Source organism: Puma concolor, chromosome B3 (genome assembly GCF_028749965.1).
Source record: "Puma concolor isolate L17-30 chromosome B3, mPumCon1.1.hap2, whole genome shotgun sequence".
Taxonomy (NCBI): Eukaryota; Metazoa; Chordata; class Mammalia; order Carnivora; family Felidae; genus Puma; species Puma concolor.
This window is the reverse complement of record NC_141672.1, coordinates 25,921,784-25,940,696: the sequence shown is the minus strand read 5'-3', so window position 1 is coordinate 25,940,696 and position 18,913 is coordinate 25,921,784. Positions and strand designations below refer to the sequence as shown.

At 51.8% G+C, this 18,913-nt stretch overlaps 1 protein-coding gene across 2 annotated transcripts in view; it reads left to right on the top strand.

Moving 5' to 3' along the window:
• Positions 1-18,913, top strand: part of ADCK1 (aarF domain containing kinase 1) — a 121,538-nt gene that overhangs the window by 53,276 nt on the left and 49,349 nt on the right. For both annotated transcript variants that reach the window (XM_086709143.1, XM_086709142.1), the window contains exon 4: positions 373-576. In XM_086709143.1, the coding sequence (XP_086565269.1) occupies positions 373-576 (204 nt within the window). The remainder of the gene's footprint in view (positions 1-372; positions 577-18,913) is intronic.

Here is an 18,913-nt window from a genome sequence, read left to right as displayed (position 1 = left end):
AATGAATCATCAGTAGATTAGATTTGCTTAAAAGCCTTGAACAACTGCTCTGGTTCCTGGGCCAGGTAAGTTTTGATGGAGAAAAGACCAGAAGCATGGGCACATCGGGCCCTATGAAGAGGCCAGCCTCACTCAGTATGAGGTCAGAATTGCTGGCCCTAGGTACTGAGACCGAAGGAGAGCATTGAGGCAGAAGGTGAATGAAGGGTGTGTGTGTGTGTGTGTGTGTGTGTGTGTGTGTGTGTGTGTGTGTGTGTGTACGTACTCTCGGAGCGAATCAGGCTCTTCAACCAGTGGGGGCAGGAAAGGGAAAGAATGTCCAGTGGGCAGTGTGCACTCACACCTCTCTGTTCCTGGCCCATCTCCCTGCAGGTGCACCTCCGTTCTGCCAGGCGTCTCTGTGAGCTCTGCTGTGCCAACCGGGGCACTTTCATCAAGGTGGGCCAGCACCTGGGCGCTCTGGACTACCTGCTGCCTGAGGAGTATACCAGCACACTGAAGGTGCTGCACAGCCAGGCTCCACAGAGCAGCATGCAAGAGGTCCGCCGGGTCATCCGTGAGGACCTGGGCAAAGAGGTAGCTGCCCGTGCCGGGAGCGATGGGTGCTGGGATGGGATGTTTCTAAGGCCCTGGCAGAGCTGTCCCTGCTGGCTGCTGGGGCTTCACCCCTGGAATGGAAACATACTTCGTGGCAACTTTCAGCAGTGAAATCGAAGGGGTGAGAAGGAACCTCAGTGGCCCTCAGTGAAAAAGGTGGTTGAACCGTATGAAATAGTTGATGTGTGATTGTTTTTGCCCTGCAATGTAATGGGATTCATATGGTTCAACCTAATCATATCTATCAGTTATGGAGGGTTTGCTGTGTGTGGTGGCAGTGCTGTGTTCCCTGCATTATCTCACCTGATCCTCACAGCAGTGTTAGGTACCTACCTGTCATTAACCCCATTTTGCAGATGAGGGATAAAAGCTTGGGTGGTGGAGATTAAGTGGAGGGTAAACCCGATTTAGGGCTAGAGTCAGGAGCAAGCCCACAAGCCAGGAGGAGCAAGGTTAGGATGGAGATACCCCAGGCAGAGGGGACCAGATTGGCATGGCACAGGCCTGTGCATGGCTTTGTTTCTTGCCAAGGCTGTTGGCCTCCTGCTTCCTATAGCACGAGATTCACCCCCCAATTAAAACTAAATAAATCACTGTAATAACAGTGTGAAGTGCATCATTGCTGGCATGTGGCAGCTCGTGGGGGCGGATGCAAGGGAGGGAAGGCAGCAGATTAACCCTTCTAGGCCGGCTTGTCTGTGGAGGGCTGGAGTGGGAAGCAAGAGCGGGTCAGTGGCCCCCTGTAAGCCAGGGTAGAGTGAGACGAGAAGTTTGGGGTGTCAGCAGTCATGATGGGCCCACCCAGCTGGCCAAAGGATGTATGGGGTTAAAAGATTTTGTCTGCATCTTCAGGGCCTCTTCTGTAGGCCTCCCTGGCCATGTGGTCCTGAGCATGGTGGCCTGAGGCTCCTGCCCCACAGGTTGTCTTGAGCCCTCTGAATAGGGCAGGCTAATGTCAAGGTCACGGTTCTGAGGGGGCGTCCTTCACAGCTGGGAAGCTCGGCAACCTCTGCTTTCTTACCCCGGCCCCCACAGATGCACAATTGAAGTCTTTCCTCCCCCTCTTCCTCCTCCTCCTCCCTCCTGGGAAGATGGCATTTGTTCCCTGGTGACACACTTTCTCATTCTGTGGGTGGAGGGAGGGGAAAGGGGCTATGTGGGAACAGGGTAGGTGGGTGTGGGGGTGTGAGGGCGGGGAAAGTCACTCACTTTGCACTTCCCTCCTCCTCCCGCCTCTTCCACGACACTTCTTGGGGAGCAGCTCTCCCCACCAGGAAGATATCCGAGTGGACCCCACCAGTTGTGGGCTCTACACCTGCCCTGGGACCTCAGTAGAAAGCTTTGTTTCGTCCCCAGTTTCAAGAACGTGGTTAAAGGAAGCCAAGTCTGTCCTGTATCCCCATCTGCTGTCTGGGTTCGAGTTCTTGGATGTGCTCTGAAGACACCTGGAGCTCAAAGACTACATAGCTACCCCTAAATCTCAGACCGAAGTGCAGGGGGGTGGCCAGAGTGTTCTGGCTGTGCTGGTTCATTGTATCTACCCTTCCCATCAGCAGAGGCCTTACAGGGTCACTAGTGTCCTTACACCAGTCCCTACCCTCTCCCAGGCAGATGGGGCTGGTCCTGAGGGGTCCCCCAGCAGGGTGTGGGAGATGAGCATGAACTTGCAGTTCTTCTGGACCCTGTGATTTACATGTGATTCTGGAGCAGTGCATAATCTCTGCACTGCAGCCGGTGCCATCAGTGTGGAGGGGAGAGCGAATAAAGGGGCACTGTCCTGGCGTAGGGATGTGTGGGGTGGGGATGGGACCACAGAGCTAAGGGAGGGACGTGTGAGTGACAGGACGAGGCCTTGGATCTTCTGATTACCAGACCAGTGCTTTGTCTTCTACAACAGAGCTTCTGTCTGGCAGAAATCTTTCAGAAATGTTTTTTGTGTCTGTGTCTTAGAAGTTTCTCAGCTAGTATTACCAGAAAGAAACTTGCTTTTTCCCTTTTATTTTGAATGTTAGGCCTAAGTCCTGAAGGACACGTTCTGGGAAGCAGTTGGAAGCCCGAACTCTAGGAGGTGGCATCATTTCTGGTGTCTCCAAAGTCACCTGGGTCTGGAGTGGGTTAGGAATGGTCTCAACCTTGGTCTCCTAACTGCCCTTGGGACTGTAGGTCTAGGTGCAGTGCTGACGTTGGCCAGCAGATGGCGCCGGAGCTTGAGCGTCAGGGAAAGGTACTGAAGGCTTGGCCCTTTTCAGCAGAGGGGAACCCTGACAGGTGGCTGAGACTTGGGTTCCTTATTCTCCTGGGCATGATTCACGCAGAGGAAGGAGCCCAGGCTGACACCTTTGCACTCTGAACAAGCTGTTGACTTCTCTGGTCCCCAGGAGTTCTTTCCTTCCTGCTGAAGGACCTGGCAGGGTTCTGACCACCAACCCATCCTTCCACATTTCTCTTCTGGGCTAGGACTCCTCAGATGCCCCCTGCAGTCACTAACAGCCTGCAGTTCTGTGTTTAGACACCTTTTCCTTCATTTTCCCTTCTTTCTCTCTCTCTTTGTTGCCCAAACAGCTGGTATTTAGTGAAGAAAGCACAGTTCTAAAAACTTTGGATGCAGCTAGGTTCTTTCCTAGCTCTAAAATTCTATGAGAGACTGAAGGAAATGAGGTCAGCTGCCAGAGTGATGCACAGAAATACCTTTGTTAGGGGCACCACTTGTACTGGTGTTGGGGGATTGGGGTCTGGCTTGTGCACTCTGACACGTGTTTCATTAGTCTTTTACCCCTGAGCTCCACATGGTAGGGATCTAGACTCGTACTTGTTTTATAATTTCCCATAGTACCTGGGGAGAAAGGCTGTCATAGGAGATCGGCATTCTTGATGGACCATCTGACCAGAGCGGCCACTGGAACGTGGAAGAGAACCGCTGTGTATCAGGTGGGGGAATGCATACTTCATTGTTTCTTATGAACCTACAGGAACAGGTGGAGAGTGATGTTGTCTTGCTTTGCTCAAGGTGTAAGCAAAAGTTCAGGGAAGAGATAAAATAGCTCTTCCCCCAGGAACCTCCATCATTTATCAAGCTTGGTTGGGGTGCAGAGAGAAGGTGCTCTTGGCATGAGGACCAGCAGAAGTGGAAGCAGGGAGGTGAGGCAGGAGACTGTCTGGCCTGTGTGAGGGGCTCCTGGTGGTGGTGGTGCTGAGTGGGGGCAGTGCAGAGACTGGACAGAGACTGCAGCAGGGGCTTCCATGGAGGCCTCAGGGCTGGGGGAGGGGATGATGGGCGTGGATGGTGAGTAGCAAAGCCTGGGATGACCCCTGTCATTACTGCATGCCTGCATGTGGGATCTCTGCTGGTGCATGGAGAACTGTGTGAGCAGCAGTAAAAGGCACCCCCTCCGGGCATCCCTTCCTTCAGGTGACAGCTCTGCCAGGGCTGGATTTCATTCTTCTGTTAGTCAATCTTCACCAGAGAAACAGAGCCAAGAGGGTGTGTGTGTGTGTGTGTGTGTGTGTGTGTGTGTGTGTGTGTGTGTGTGTGTGTAAGTAAAGAGAGATTGATTAGTTGGAAGGAATTGGCTTATGCGATTTGGAGGCTGGCACGTCCTGCATCTTTGGAGGGGGTGTCCATCTGGAGACCCAAGAAGAGCTGATAATTGCAGTTTGAGTCCAAAGGTCATCTGCTGGCAGAACTTTTGGTGCTCCAGGCAGTCAGTCTTATGCTATTCAGGCCTTCAGCTGATTAGACGAGGCCCACCCACATTAGGGAGGGCAGTCTGCTTTGTTCAAAGTCTACTAATTTAAATGTGAATCTCATTCAAAAGCATCCTTATGAAAATATTAGAATAAAGTTTGCCCAAATGTCTGGGCACCATGGCTCAGCCAAGTTGACACACAAAATTAACCCCCCTGGTTCCCACGTGGCCCTTAGTCAGGACCAAACATTTCTACCCTTGGTCTTGCCTTCATACGACAGTTAAGCTTCCTATTGAATCTTGAAGGTGGGCTGGAGCTAAACTACTTGCTGGTTTATTGGCTGTGTGACCTTGGACATGTTACTTATCTTCTCTGTCTCTTATTTTCCTCAATTGTAAAATGGGGAAGTACATGCCTGTGGGGATTACATGAATTAATGGATGTGGAGCATGTAGAGCATGCCCGGCAGAGAGCAAATGGCCAGCAAATATTAGCGATGATTTCTGTGTTACGCTGGATGCTTTATATGTGTGAGAACTGAGATTCTGAGAGATTAAATGGCAGCGTTGGGTCTTTAACCAGGTTTTCTGATGCTGGTACAGTTCTCTGTCCCAGATACTATTTTGCTAGTAGAATCCTCCTTTCTCTTCCGCGATCAACACCTGGTGTTCCACCTGTTGGTCAGCCCCTTCCCTTCCACTGTTAGAAATGTCCCACAGGCTGCCTTGGGAGCCTGTCTCCTGGGCTTCTTGAGCACTGCCCCGTGACCCCCAACCTGGGGGCTGCTAGCAGCTCAGCCAGGCAGTTTCAACCATTGCAGTGTCCTGAGGCCATCAGTAGCATCTGCGTTGTGCTCTTGGTCCCTAAAGGTGACACAATGGGCGCGGGAACAGCCACAGGTGCCCAGGGTCAGGAGTTGGTGGCTGTGCTGTGCTCCTCCTTGTAGGATGGCAACTGGCTCTTCTTCTCTTGTCCTGGAGGAGCTGGGTGTGGGCAGATGCAGGGACAAACACGCCCTAGGTTGGACTGGGGCGAGGGACATGGGCAGAGGGGGCCAGAGGAGCCGATTCTACCTGGGGTACCTGTGGCTGGCAGAAAACTCCCCCCCACCACCCCGGTGACACATGCCTCCATGTCATATTCCTTGCTGCCTTCTTTCCAGCGCTGATCCACCTTCTCCCTGTCCTTCTCTTACTTGCTCACAAATATTTACTGAGCACACCTCTGGGCCACGTGCTGTGTCAGCCCCCGGGCGTCCCCGCTCTCTGCAGCTCTCGCCGCTGTTCTTGCACGTTGCCAAAGATCTGCCTGAGGCCAGCTCACCCTGATTCACCACCCCTGGCTGCTCCACTGGCCTGGAGCTGAGGGCCACCTTGAGGGCTTCAGCTGTCTCTTGGCCCTCAGCACAACCTTTGTTTGTTCCAGCGTCTGGTTTCTTTGTCTCCCCAGACGATCCCCGAGACGGCTGCCGTGTGAGCATTCTGGGAGTGGAACAGAAGGAGCTGGTGGCCACAAAGCTGCGTGTGGGGAGGACTGGGGGGCGAGGGGGAGAGAGTCACCTCCTCCAGACTTCCCAGCAGCTCTCAATAAAAAATACATTTATATTGAAAACATAATGAAGAATAAAAAAAACATTTTCCCCCCAATAATGCTGAACATCAAAAGGAGATTTTTATCAATTATGAGAGAGAGATTTTGGCCATAAAATGGTGATTTAACGAGTAGGAGATGGATGGCAGGAAGCATTAGTGTCAGCCGGGACGGATGGTGTGCCATTAGTCACTGAGGGAGAGACCGAGGTGGCTGCCGTGGCGGTGGCTCCTCTTCCCCAGGCCTCCTGGCCCCAGCCTCCTCGCTGAGTGCTGCCCTACCTCAGCCCCGAGAGGCTCCTCCCTGGGGCCCCGCTCCATCTCCGAGGCACCTTCGGCCCATTGTTGGACAGCTTCTGCATAGCCCTTCCACAGCCAGTGGACCAGAGCCCCCAGAGAGCAGGTCAGGAGCTGCTTCCCGCTTTCTTTCCAGCCTCATGGCCTGCTCCCGTCTTCACATGGCTGCGCCCTGGCCACACGCTGTGGGGGTTCACTCCATGCACTCCGGGTCTGTCCTCTCTCATCCCCTTCTTAAGTCACCAGGCTCTTTCTCATCCTCTGAGCTCGGGGTCTGACAACAACAACATACACATGCACACACATACCCTGAGTGCTTGCCAGGGGCAGGCATTGCCTCAGAAATTCCACACACATCAATTTACTTCTCAGTAAGACCCTCTGAGAGAGGTACTGTTATTACTTATTTTACAGATGGGAAACTGAGGTACTGTTTCCAGTGAAATTGTACCTTGGCCTCCTCACATACCCCCTGAGTACTTTCCATCCCCTGTCACAGCTCTTATGCAGTTATTTGTTGCATTCAGGTGGGCTGCTTTCCCATCTTGAACCTCCCATGGGGCCTAGTGTGGACTCTGCACATAGTAGGTGTTAGTAAGTGTGGTTGAGTTGAATTGCAGAACTACTTGGAGTGCCCCTGTCCCCTTGCAGCCTTCTGTGTCTTCCTCAGCCAGGTTGGACTGTGAATCCAGAGCACTTGACTTGTGTCTGGTCATTTCAGTGCTGGGTTTATGTTCTTGGGGTGGGTGGTCTCCTCCCACTCATCCTGGGGTCCTCTCAGAACACTGTCCAGTGCCTGGCACAGCAAAGGTGCTCAGTAATGGGTTGTTACCTGCACTGAGACACTCTGACGCGGGATGTCATGGCATGGCGTTATGGGTCCTAGAGTCCTCAGGGTGGTCAGCTCTGCTCCTGCCTCGGTCTCACTTTCATAGCCCCCTGGGACGTACCCATGGGAGCCTGTAGAGGGCTGTGTGAGGGCGTGTCTGGGGCTATCTAAACTACGGGGTGAGGGCAAGGGCAGGGTCTGGCTTCCGGAAGGAACAAAAAGGTCATTTCTGAGGCAGTATGGCCTCATAGTTAATAAAATAGGCTTTGGAGGCAGGGGGCCTTCCAAAATCCTAAATGCTACCAGACTTTAACTGTGTCATTAGTTCTTTCTGAGTCTAGTTCCCTTGTCTGTAAACCGGGATAAGAGAACCTGCTCACTAATAGGGTCATGACAGGGCTTGAGAACTATAGCCCATCTGGGGGGCGGGGCCTGGTGCACAGTAAATCCTGCAGCTGTTAGCTCTGGTTGTCACCTGCAGAGCAGTTGTGAGGACAAAATGAAGCAGGGAGACTGGGACCCCCAGATTATATCCAGCACCCCACTGGGGTTGACAAACACTGACTCTTCTTGTTTGGCCTTCATTGTTCAGTGGCAAAGCGCCTTAGATGAAGGTTACCCAAGAGAGTAACTAACTCCCGGGTTGTAACGGTTTAGAAGTCACCTCATCCAACCCTCGTGTTTCAATGGTGAGGAAACAGGGGCTCAGAGCAGGAAGTCACTGGCCCAGAGTGGCACAACTGGGTGGTGGGAGAAGCGAGACTTGAACCCAGGCCTCCTGACTCCTGATCCAGTGCTTGTCCTCCTGGACTGTTCGTTCTGTTCAGGGCTGGGAGCTTACTGTCTGGAAGTGAGACTGCCAGCTCTCAGAGATGAGGCTGGTCTTGCTGGCAAAGAAATGTGGGGGGCTCAAGTGGCTTTCACCTCCTTGGGACCTTGGAGTCTCCTGTGGACTTTAGGAAGCTCTATTTTCATAAGTTGATCCATCATAGTAAGGATTCTAGGGTATTCTTTGTATCCTTCAGCCAGCCTTCCCGCTTGACAGTGGTTGGGATGGTCATATCCGCGTACTCACTGTTCCCCTTCAATCTGCAGACCATGCTTGCGGCACGTCCCCCTCTTTGGGGTCTAACCTGCAGGGTGGTGCCCAGACCCAGACCCTCCGCTTAGCTGCTGTGTTGGGCTGTTTGCTGGAGAAACTGCCTCAGCTTATGGTGGCCCCATTCACAGACTCGGGAAGGTTGGGGCCCACCACTGACTGCTTTGCTCGCTCAGAAAATACAGACTTGTTGAGCAGCTGATAGGTACTTACCTCTCTGCCAATGCTGTGGGGGATCTAGAATATGTCAAAGCCACGTTCCACCCTCCCTCTCTCCCAAAGCTGGGCAGACAGAACAATTCACAGAGGAAGTAATTAGAGAACAATTAAGCACTCAGCTGTGGGGCTGATGCAGGGAAAGTTCAGGGGGAGGTTCAGAAGAGGGTTCTTGGGGGAGGTGGCCCTCAGAGGATGAGTGAGATTGGCAGAGGGAAAGGATGGGGCCATTCGAGGGTGGTGAGTTCTGAGCACAGCTCCAGGTGCCCAAGCATAGAGAGCAGCAGGGCGGGATGGCAGGCCCTTTGGGTGGGGTGTGTTAGATTACGAGGGCTGCTGTAACAGAGCACCGCAGACTGCTGGCTTAAACAACAGGAATCCGTAGTCTCAGTTCTGCTGGGCAGGAGTCTGAGACCCAGGTGTTGGCGGGGTTGGCTTAATCTGAGGCTGCGAGGGGCAGTCTATTCCAGGCCTTTCCTCCAGCCTCTGGTGGTTTGCTGGCTATCTTTGTCATTCCTTTGCTTGGAGAAGTACCACCCTGATCTCTGCCTTTTATGCTCGCCTAGTGTTCTTCCTGTGTGTGCGTGTCTGTTTCTGTGTCCAAATTGCCCCCCTTTATAAGGACACAGTCATATTGGATTAGGGACCTCCCCCCCCCACACCAATGCCAGTGTGACCTCATATTAACTAATTACATCTGTGATGACACTATATCCGAATAAGGTCACATTCTGGAGGTTAACTCCTGGAGGTGATGGCTTCATCATATGAATAGTTGGAGGCCGCAGATCAAGCTGTCATAGATGGAGGTATTAGTGCTTTTGTGGTCACGAGGATCAGAATCCCAACTTGAATGAGCCGAGGCAAGAGGGCAGACTTAGTGTGTCCTCTACCCATGCTTTAGGAAGGGACGGGGTTGAATGGGGCTTTTGGGGTGCTCTTCCACTCCTCTCTGTCGCTCATGTTCTCATGTTCATCCTGCTGGTCAACTTTGCTCACGGTTGGTTTCCTCCATGACTCGCTTGCTGCCTTTGGCGTCTCTCAACCTCACCTCTTCCTAGGTTTGCCCCTAGCAGGGACTCCCCACTCCGCAGCCCCAGTTTCCTTTTATGAAATTCCGGATCAGGACTCTGCCTAAGTGTTGTACTGGGTTACCTCATGTCCCCCACACTCCTGGACCCCATTGCTGCTCTACCTAGAGCCTGAGGATGTGAAATGAGGTGTTGGCAGCTGTCATTCGGTAACTTAAGGAGTTTATACTGGATTGGGGTGGGTCCTAAATCCAACAACTGGTGTCCTTGCAAGGAGGCCATGTGACAGTGGCAGTAGAGATTTGAGTGGTGGCTGCAAACTCAAGGAACAGTGAAGATTGCTGGAAATTAGGAAGAGCAAGGAAGGCTTCTCCCTGGGGCCCTCAGAGGGAATGCAGTCCTGCCAGCACCCTGATTTCAGACTCCTAACCCCCAGAACTGTGACACAGTACATTTCTGTTGTTTTAAGCCACACCATCTGTGGTGATTTGTTATGGTAGCCTTGAGAAACAAATACAGATGTCCATTCTCTGACCAAATCACTGAGGTTAGAGGAGGTGGGGTCCATGAGAAGATGCCATCCCTCTCATTTAAACCCCAAGGTGACCGGTGGGGTGGGGTGGGAAGCAGCAAGGCAGAACATGGCATAAAAGATGTTCATGTCCATGGATGATAATGATGTTAGAGTTTCTGTTTGTGTGGTACGTGCTGTGTAGCACACATTGCCTGGATGTTTTACAGATATTGTTTCTAACCCTGCAAGGTTAGAAACCCTGTTTCTAATTCTGCAAGGTTGGTAGATTTGGCCATTCCAGTTTTCCAAATGAGGAAGCAGAAGCCCTGACAGGTTAAGTAACAGCCACAGTCTCATAGCTTAAAAGAGGTGGAACCAGGTTTTGAACTGTGTTGGCTCATAGTCGGCCACCCCACTGTGTTGGCTCACCCCTCTTGCTATGCATCTGCTATCCCCGGGGAGGGTCTGGTTTCTGGGGGGCAACAGAGTGCGTGCGGGTATTGGATCTTGATGTACAGGCTTTGGGGAGTCACCGCAGGCCCCAGGTCTTAGAACCTGTGTTAAGTCATATCAACTAATAGTTTCCATGTGCATGTGCATGAGTGTGCAGGCCTCCACGGCTGATTTCGGGCAGAGTCAGCCAATCGTGCAGGATGGCTTGAGGGGTGCAAGGCAGGAGCTGTGCATGGAGGCCTTTTTCTTCTTCCACATCTGGTAAAGGTGAACTCTCCCTTTTGTGAGGCTATGTTAGTTGTCTCCCAGAGCTGGGGCATGGCCACTTTTTCTCCCCTTGCCATCTCCTGGAAGCTCAGTGTGAGCGTCCCAGGCTGGGCCGTGGGTCAGGAGGCCACAAGCCAGAGAATCGTTGCCACAGCCACTGCTCTTGAAGGAGCTTCCCTGACAGATGACCCTATGCCTTCTGGGACTGCCAGACGGACCGCAGGGCCCTCATCTTCTCCTTGAATAGAACTTGTGGCCTTCCTTTCCTCTCCAGGGAGGGGGAGTGGGTCTCCTCTTGCAGGCTGTTCGGGGCTAAGGTTGGCAGTATGGGCAGGATGGATGTGATTGCTGTGGTTCTGATGCCTTGTCCTTACGTCCAAGTGAACCAGAGGATTGTCTTTACTGCTGATGGCCGGGGCAGAAGCAGTGATTTGAAACCCCAGGTCCTGCACTGCCTTAGAAGGCACATAATCATCAACTTCAACTGGGTTCCCATCCTGATTGGGCACTCCCAGAAGATGACTCTGAGGAAAGGATTCTGGTGGAAGTGGTTTTGTGGGAAGGTCAGGTGCAGCCAGTAGGGAAGTAGGAACATGGTTCAGGGAAAAGAAGGCAGCCAGTGACTGTGTGCCCTTAAACTAGCTGTGGGGACACTGGGAAATAGTGGCAAACATTCACCTTAAGATCATCCCACCCCTCAGTTGACTGAGAGTCTGACTCTTGATTTCAGCTCAGGTTGTGATCCCGGGGTCGTGGGATCAAGCCTTACATCAGGCTCCTTGCTGAGTGTGGAGCCTGCTTGGGGTTCTCTCTTTCTCTTTCCCTTTGCTCTTCTCTGCTGCTTGGGTGTACTCTTTCCTCCTCTCTATTTAAAATAAAAGTAAATAAATAAAAATTAAAAAAAGTCATCCCACTCCAGGGCCAAGAGAGAAGGTTGGGTGTTTAGACCCCAGCATCCTAACTTCATAATGATGGTTGCTCCCGAGGGCCGTTAATTCCTGCAGCTATGGAGAAAGAGCCCTCTCTGACTCAGATGCAAATACTGAAATTATAGCAGGGAGCAGGGGGAAGTTTGGGAAGGAATCGGCGGGCACTGCAGGTACTGTGCAGTGCCCTCTCCTATAATCCCCACAGTTGCCCTGCGAGAGTACTATTATCTCCATTTTACTGACGAGTAAGCCGAGGCCAGAGAGGTTGAGTCACGTGTCTGAGGTTGCACAGAAGTCCGAGGCTGAGTCAGGAGCAAAACCAGGCCTGACTCCAGAACCCAAGGTCCTGACCCCTGCGTTCTGTTGCTCCTTATAAGGGGACCTGGGCCTCTCCCCAGGTTTTGTGTCCTAGCAGTTTATGATTTCTCCCAGAATTCCTGAGTGGGAGGTGGGACAGATGGATGGGGAGCCCCAGCAGGTCAAGGAACTGTTTATTTACTGTTTTCTCCTTCCCTAACATGTGTTTAGATGTTTCAAACACACAGTCTCATTTTAGTCCTCACGGAAGCTCAGCCAGTCAGGTATCCCTCTCCCCATTCTTCCCAGATGTAAAAAACAAGATTCAGACATATTAAGTGACTTACTCAGGATCATATAGCAGGACAGCGGCTCAGCTGGGAACGGAACCTGAGTGTCTCTGACTGGAGGGACATACGTGCTTCAGTTACACAGGCTGCTGCTACACACGCCAAAGGGCCTGTGAGACCCAGCCTGCTTCTGAGGGCCACGCTCTTTCCCCTACCAGCACACTAGCCTGCCACCTTGCCTTCAGCCCCAGGCTGGCCCTGGTGCTGTGTTGCCTCACCAATCAGATGGCTGAGGAGGTGCTCTGAGAAGCATGCAGTGAGGTTATTTGGTCCTTCTCCTTCTCCTCTGGAAAAGGTGCTGCCCCTCTGTGCTTGCAGGTGGGGGGCCAGTGATGGGGGTGAGGAGTGGTCTGCTCTCCCTTGTACCTCCTGAGAGCCGGGCCCTTCTCTAGGGAGGACCCCTAATCTCCTCCTACTGCCCTGGGGCCCCATGCGCTGTCTACCTGCCGCAGCTCCTTGGTGGCAGAGAGAAGCAAGCCATCCACGTCTGGCTGATTTATGTTCGTCGTTGAAACAATAATGTTTAATCTGGAAAGGGCTAATCAATTTTTTATGCTGATTATGAATAGGCCAGCTGTGCCTGTTTCTTTATTCATGGGGCTTCAGGAGCAAGCTGATGTCCTAGGTTAGGCTTCCTGGGTGGTTTCTGCGTGGGGGGCCCTGCTTCAAGGAGAGCCCATCAGTGGCCTTGCCTGTGACACTTTGGAGGTGGCTCCTTGTGTGTGAGGGCACCTCTGTGTGTCACTGGGAAGGGTCAGCTGACTCCAGGTAGACAGCCAGGTTGGAGCGTGTGTGTGGAAGGAGGCTGGTGTGGGCTGGGGCACAATCATGGGAGTGCAGCATGGGAAAGTAAGAGTTATAGGATCACAGAATCAGGAAAGTCGTCGGGGACCAAGTACCCCAACACCCCCCTCACTTGTAAAAGTGAGCAGTTTAGACCCAGAGAAGCTGAGCATCTTCCCTAAGGTCATGGGGCTGGTGGGTGGCAGAGGTGGGACGGGAACCCCAGTTTGCTCGCTCAGAGGGTAGAAATCTTTGCACGGAAGTACAACCGAGGCAGGAGAGTCAGGAAGGTGCTGTGTAGCCGCTCTTGTTGAGTTACTGACTTATCACACAACTCTGACAGCTCAGGAGCTTAGGTACAGAATGCACTAGAGACATAGCTCAGCAGGAGGTCAGGATGAGATGAAAGTCACCTGAGGTTTGGGTTACCGCTTTTAGAAGTGTCCTTGGAATCCACAGATAGGGCCGCAGAGAGGGGTGAATTGGGGTCTTCTGGAGAAGGCAAAACCTGAGTAGGACTTGAGTGTTCTCAGAAGGAGAACAAACACAAAAGCCCGGAGAGGGCATTTTGGGCAGGTGGAGTGGCCTGAACTAAGGATGTCGTCTCTGGTGGGCATCACCTTGGGGAGGTGCCTGAAGCCAGAGTGAGACCCGAGGGGCCTGTGGCTGGAAACGTGGGGCCCTGGGCTGGGTGAGGGTAGGTGCTTGGCTTGGACGGCTTGGTCGTCCCACAGTCGTGTGTTTGGACCCTCCGCAGCCTTCACCAGCCATTTGTTCGTTTATTGGCTCAGCCGATGTTTATTGAGCTTTTGTCGTGTGTGTTCTGGAGGTTGTATGGCTGAACAAGCTGCTGTCCTGGTGCTTAGGCTGTAGTTGTAGGGGAGCAGCGGATGTTAAACAAGCGATCACAAGAATAAAAACTTAATGACCCTTGTGATGAATGCCACGAGAGAAAAGCATAGGGTGCTCTGAATTTGGGGGTCTGGGGGGAGGGGTCTTTCCAAGGACTCAGTGGCAATTAAGCTGAAACCAAGGATAATTAGGGGAAGGAGGGTAGGACAGAGAGAACAGAGAATGCAGAGGCCCTTGGGTAGGAAAGAGCATGGATCTGTGTGGGGACAGAAAGGGGGTGGTGGCGGCAGGGCAGAGAGACACCAAGAGATGTGGCTGGAGACGTGTGCCAGGCACTTTCAGGAGATCCGTGGTTGGTAGCCACTGAAGGGCTCTGTGCAGAGAGTGGCACGGTCCAGTCCTCAGTGGCTACTTGGGGACCAGGGGTGGAACTGGGAGAGAGTTACAAGGCACTGTGGTCATTTGGGCAAGAGTGACAGAGGAGGAGTGGACAGACATAATTTGGAGACTCAAGGAAGGATTAAATGGGGAGGGGCTGAGGGGCAGGGAGGGCCACTAGTGGCTCCAGGGGCTCTGGTAAGAACGCTGGGGGCCATCTGAGAACAGACACGGTGCTGAGAGGGCTGGTGGGGCAGTATCGGCAGGTCACCCTGCTGGCAGTTTGGGGAAGGATTTTTCTGCGGGGCTGGGCTTTGCACAGTGGCCCCCTCTCTCCTTAAGAGTCGGTGGTCAGAGAGTTGGTGGAGGGTCCATGGGGGACTAAGTGATTTGGGGTCTAGCATTGAGAGGTTGCGCCCAGCACTGGGTTCCTGATTTCCAGACTTAAAAAAAAGTCATCAGCACCCTGATCTAAGGAGAGGTCTAAGTGTGTGCGTGCGTGTGTGTGTGTGTGTGTCTCCCCATAGCCGGGTTTGTAGGAGAGGCTGTTACTTCAACAACTGGAGCGCCTCCTTCTTATTTATTGGAATAAGTCTCCCCAGGCCCCCGCTGCTCTTCGATTTTTGGTGTGAGCTGCTGACTGGTGGTTTCTCGTGAGCAAAAGCAAACTGAACTTCTCGGTAGGAGGGGAGGCTATCCTTTCAGCGAGGCTGGTTTTAGGATTGGGCGGGAATAGCGTGTATGTGGCAGTGGGGGGAGCAGAGGGCCCCTTGCCCCAGTGTGGGGGAACAGGACCGGTTCTGGGTGTTGCCTGGCACAGAACCAGAGTCATGATGTGTCCTCTTGTTGCCTCAGCTTGGGCTTCACATGTGACCTGTGTTTCCACACTGCCAGGGCAGCTCCTGTCTCGCCGCCCCCCCCCCCCCCCCCCCAGCTCTCTAGCCTCAGCACCGCCCTGGGAAATACAAAAGGATGAAACTGCTGTACTGAGAGTGTTAGGCTAATGAGCTGCATCAGAGGTCAGCAAACTTTTTCCATAGAGGCCTGGGTTAGGGTCCTAGTGCTGCTGTAACAAATTAGTGTGAATTTAGTGGCTTAAAACAATACACATGTATTATTTTACTGTTCTGTGGCTCAGAAAACTTAAAACTCCAGTGTTGGCTGTGCTGCATTCCTCCTAGCGGCTCTAGGGGGGAATCTCTTGCCTTGTCCAGCTTCTAGAAGCTGTCTGCATTCCTTGGCTTATGGCTCCTTCTTCGTCACAGCCACCAGTGTGCTGTCTTTCAGTCTCTCTCCCTTTTATCTGGACTTCCTTTGTCATAGTTCCTGCTCTGACTCTGACCCTTCCACCTCCCTTTTATAAGGACCCTGTGATTACATTGGGCCTACATGGTAATCCAGGATGCTCTCCCCATCTGAAGATCCTTAACCTAATCACACTACTGGGGACTGGGGCATGGACATCTTTGTGGGGGGGGGGGAGTCATTTTTCTGCCCACCCTAGGGCCAGCTAGTAAATATTTTAGGTTTTGCAGGCCAGGCAGCCTCTGTCACAACTGCTTACCTCTGCCATGGCAGCATGGGAGCCGCCACAACGTGTAGTGAACGGGTGTGCCGTGTCCCAGTCAAACTTCACTCAAGGATACTGAAATCAAATTTCTTTTTTTTTTTTTTTTTTTTTTAATTTTTTTTTTCAACGTTTATTTATTTTTGGGACAGAGAGAGACAGAGCATGAACGGGGGAGGGGCAGAGAGAGAGGGAGACACAGAATCGGAAACAGGCTCCAGGCTCTGAGCCATCAGCCCAGAGCCTGACGTGGGGCTCGAACTCACGGACCGCGAGATCGTGACCTGGCTGAAGTCGGATGCTCAACTGACTGCGCCACCCAGGCGCCCCAAGGATACTGAAATCAAATTTCATATAGTTTTCATATATCACAAGATATTATTCTTTTGGGTTTTCCAAGCATTTAAAAATATAAAAAAGGATTCTTAGCTGGTAAGCTGTAAAAAAAAAAAAACAAAACAACACAAAAAAACAGCCGGCATTGACCTGGATTTGGCCCACGGGCTATCGTTTGCTGTCCTCTGTTCTAGATGCAGAGTGTCCTTTAACACTTAGAATGCCCTTGCAAAATAGGTGTTGTTATTATCACTCCCATTTTACAGAATGGTAGTGGAGCTAAGCACTGCCCAAGGTCACATGGCTAGATGTTGGCAGGTAGGGCTGCTGACCTCAGAGCTGATGTTCTTTACAGTCTGCTTCGCTGGGGTCAGCCAGGAATGTGTGTGGTTTCCCCAAAATGTGGGCTTTCTCTTCCTGGTAGATCCTGAAAGTCTGGGTTTGCCTTCCTTTAATAAATCCCTGGGCACTGCTGTTGTCACATGCAGAGCACATCTGGAAAACTTCTAAGTGGGTGGAACATGCTCCGATCTCAAGGACTTTGGTACCTGAGCTCTCTTATTGGGGCTCTGAGGCATAGGGACATACCTTAGCTCTTTTGCCATGTGGCATTTTGCCACCTCCCAAAGGCTAAGGAGGTCTTTCCTGACAGCAACTATTGCCACTGTGAGCAAGGATGTCTGTGCTTTATTTCCTCTCCCTTAATTTTTGGGTATAGGAACATCTAAAGGTTATTGGAAAAAGGCCTTTGGAGTTTTAGGAGACTGAGCCCATCAGGTTTTAGAAGTCCTAGGACCTCACCAGAAATGCGTGCAAACCACTGAGTCCAGGCTTTTTTCTCCATTGCAGGCATGAGCTGTAGTTAAGGACTTCACCAGGGGAAGACCCGGGGGGCCCAAGGCAGCCTGGATTCTGGGTTGGGAGTTGTTGGCCATCTCCTTCCTGGCTGTCATGTCACTGTGTCTTATTCCCCTTTGTAGGGTTCGCACAAGTCCTTCTCTCTGTCTAGATGGCTCTTCTTTCCTTCATCCAGTTGAACTGGCTCCTTATCCTTCAGGTCTCAGGTCTTTGTCACCTCCTCCTAGAAGCCTTCCCTGATAGGTTTAATCCTCTGAACACAGCTTCTATGGTCAGCTCCCTGTCCCTTTGTAGCACTTATCAGAGTTGGCCATTTACCTTTATCTTTGATGACTTCATTAATTCCTGTCTCACCACTTCAGGTTCCAGTAGTGACTCCAGAGGGTGGTGGCTGTACCTGATTTGGACCCAGTTCCCATTAAGTCCCTGGTGACTAGCACAGTGCCCTGCTTATATTAGTCACTTAAACATTTGATGGATGAATAAACAAAAGACCTTTAGCCAATATATTCCTCTCTATAAAGTGGGCGCAATTATATCTCCTCTTCCTAACCTCGAGAGAAGGTTGAGAGCACTTTGAGGGCAACGGACATTATGAAGCAGTAAGGAAGTACCCATGGTTGAGCATTTAGTCCCTGTGACCAAATATGTCCTGACATCCCTTTACCAAACCAAGCTATACCAAACCAAGCTCAAGTTCAAGGAGGAGATGCTGAGTCCTCATGTGGGTAGGTTGTAGTAGAGGGGATAGAGCTGTCTGCCTGATTCTTGGGGCTGAGCTCCTGACTCCACCTGGCTCTCAGCCCTGTGATGGGGTATAAGCACTTGGCTCCCAGACACCCCATGGCTCCAAGGATGTCTCACTGCCTCACTGCTTCTATACTGTGGTCACCCTGCGGATACCTACCTGGGCTGGGCCCTGGCTGTGGAGGTCCTGGCTTCATAGTGCACTTTGTACCGCACAATCTCTTCTATCCCAGAGATCTCTGTCATAGGCAGAGACATAGACATGTCACCCTGTGAGGCTGTACAAGTTATTAAGATGGGGAACGTTGAAAGATTAGATTTATGACAGCCAACGGTGGATTATGAAGAATAATTCATCAAATGTCAGCGCCTGCAGCCTACAATTTACAGAAGGTTTGCTTAAGCTGAAGAGATCTGATTGGACTGCCCCCTCCCCCACCTCTAATGAATGACAGATCTAATGGATGGCTTCCCAGGCTGGCCAACCACACTGGGTGTTTATCTGCTTTTTATTAATCATTATTATCACAACATTTCCATAGAGTCCCTCCACCCGCGGCTCTCGAAGTGCCCAGCACCAGCGAGCCTCCCTCAGCTACTTTGGAGGAACAGTAGCCGCCTCTGGGAGATGTTTTAGCTCCCCCAGGTCAGCTGGAAGGCCCAAAGTCCCCCCACCAGGAAGAGGATAGGGAAAGTTGAACCTCATGCATTCGTTAAGAAATATTTATTGAATACTAATTATGTGTCAGGTGCTTTGGATACAGTATTGAGCAAAAATGGAAGAAGTCTGTCATTTAGAAGGAAAGAGGGAGATTAAGCAAATACAGATCGAGGTAGAATGCAGCTATGTTAATTGCTCTCTAGAAGGGCACCCTGAATTCTGAGGATATACACAGGGAGGCTTCCCTGAAGAAATGACAGTTGAGCTGTGCTTTGGAGGATGAGTAGGAGTTACTTTGATGAGGAGCAGAAAGGGGAGCCTTTTGGGCAACGACGACAGCATATGCAAAGGCCCTGCAGTGGGAAGGGAGGGAGTGTGCTGGTGATTGAAAAAGGCTATCTGGGCAGGACAGAGAGAGCTCTGGGGGCAGGGGGAGGAGATGGGGCAGAATCAGACTCTGGATTGTGTTAAGGATTTTGGCTCTGGGAAGCTGGCGATGTGGTTTAAACAAAGAGAAGTGACGTGATCAGCTTATGTTTGGAAAATGCACTTTAGCTGCATGGGGTGGATAGATTG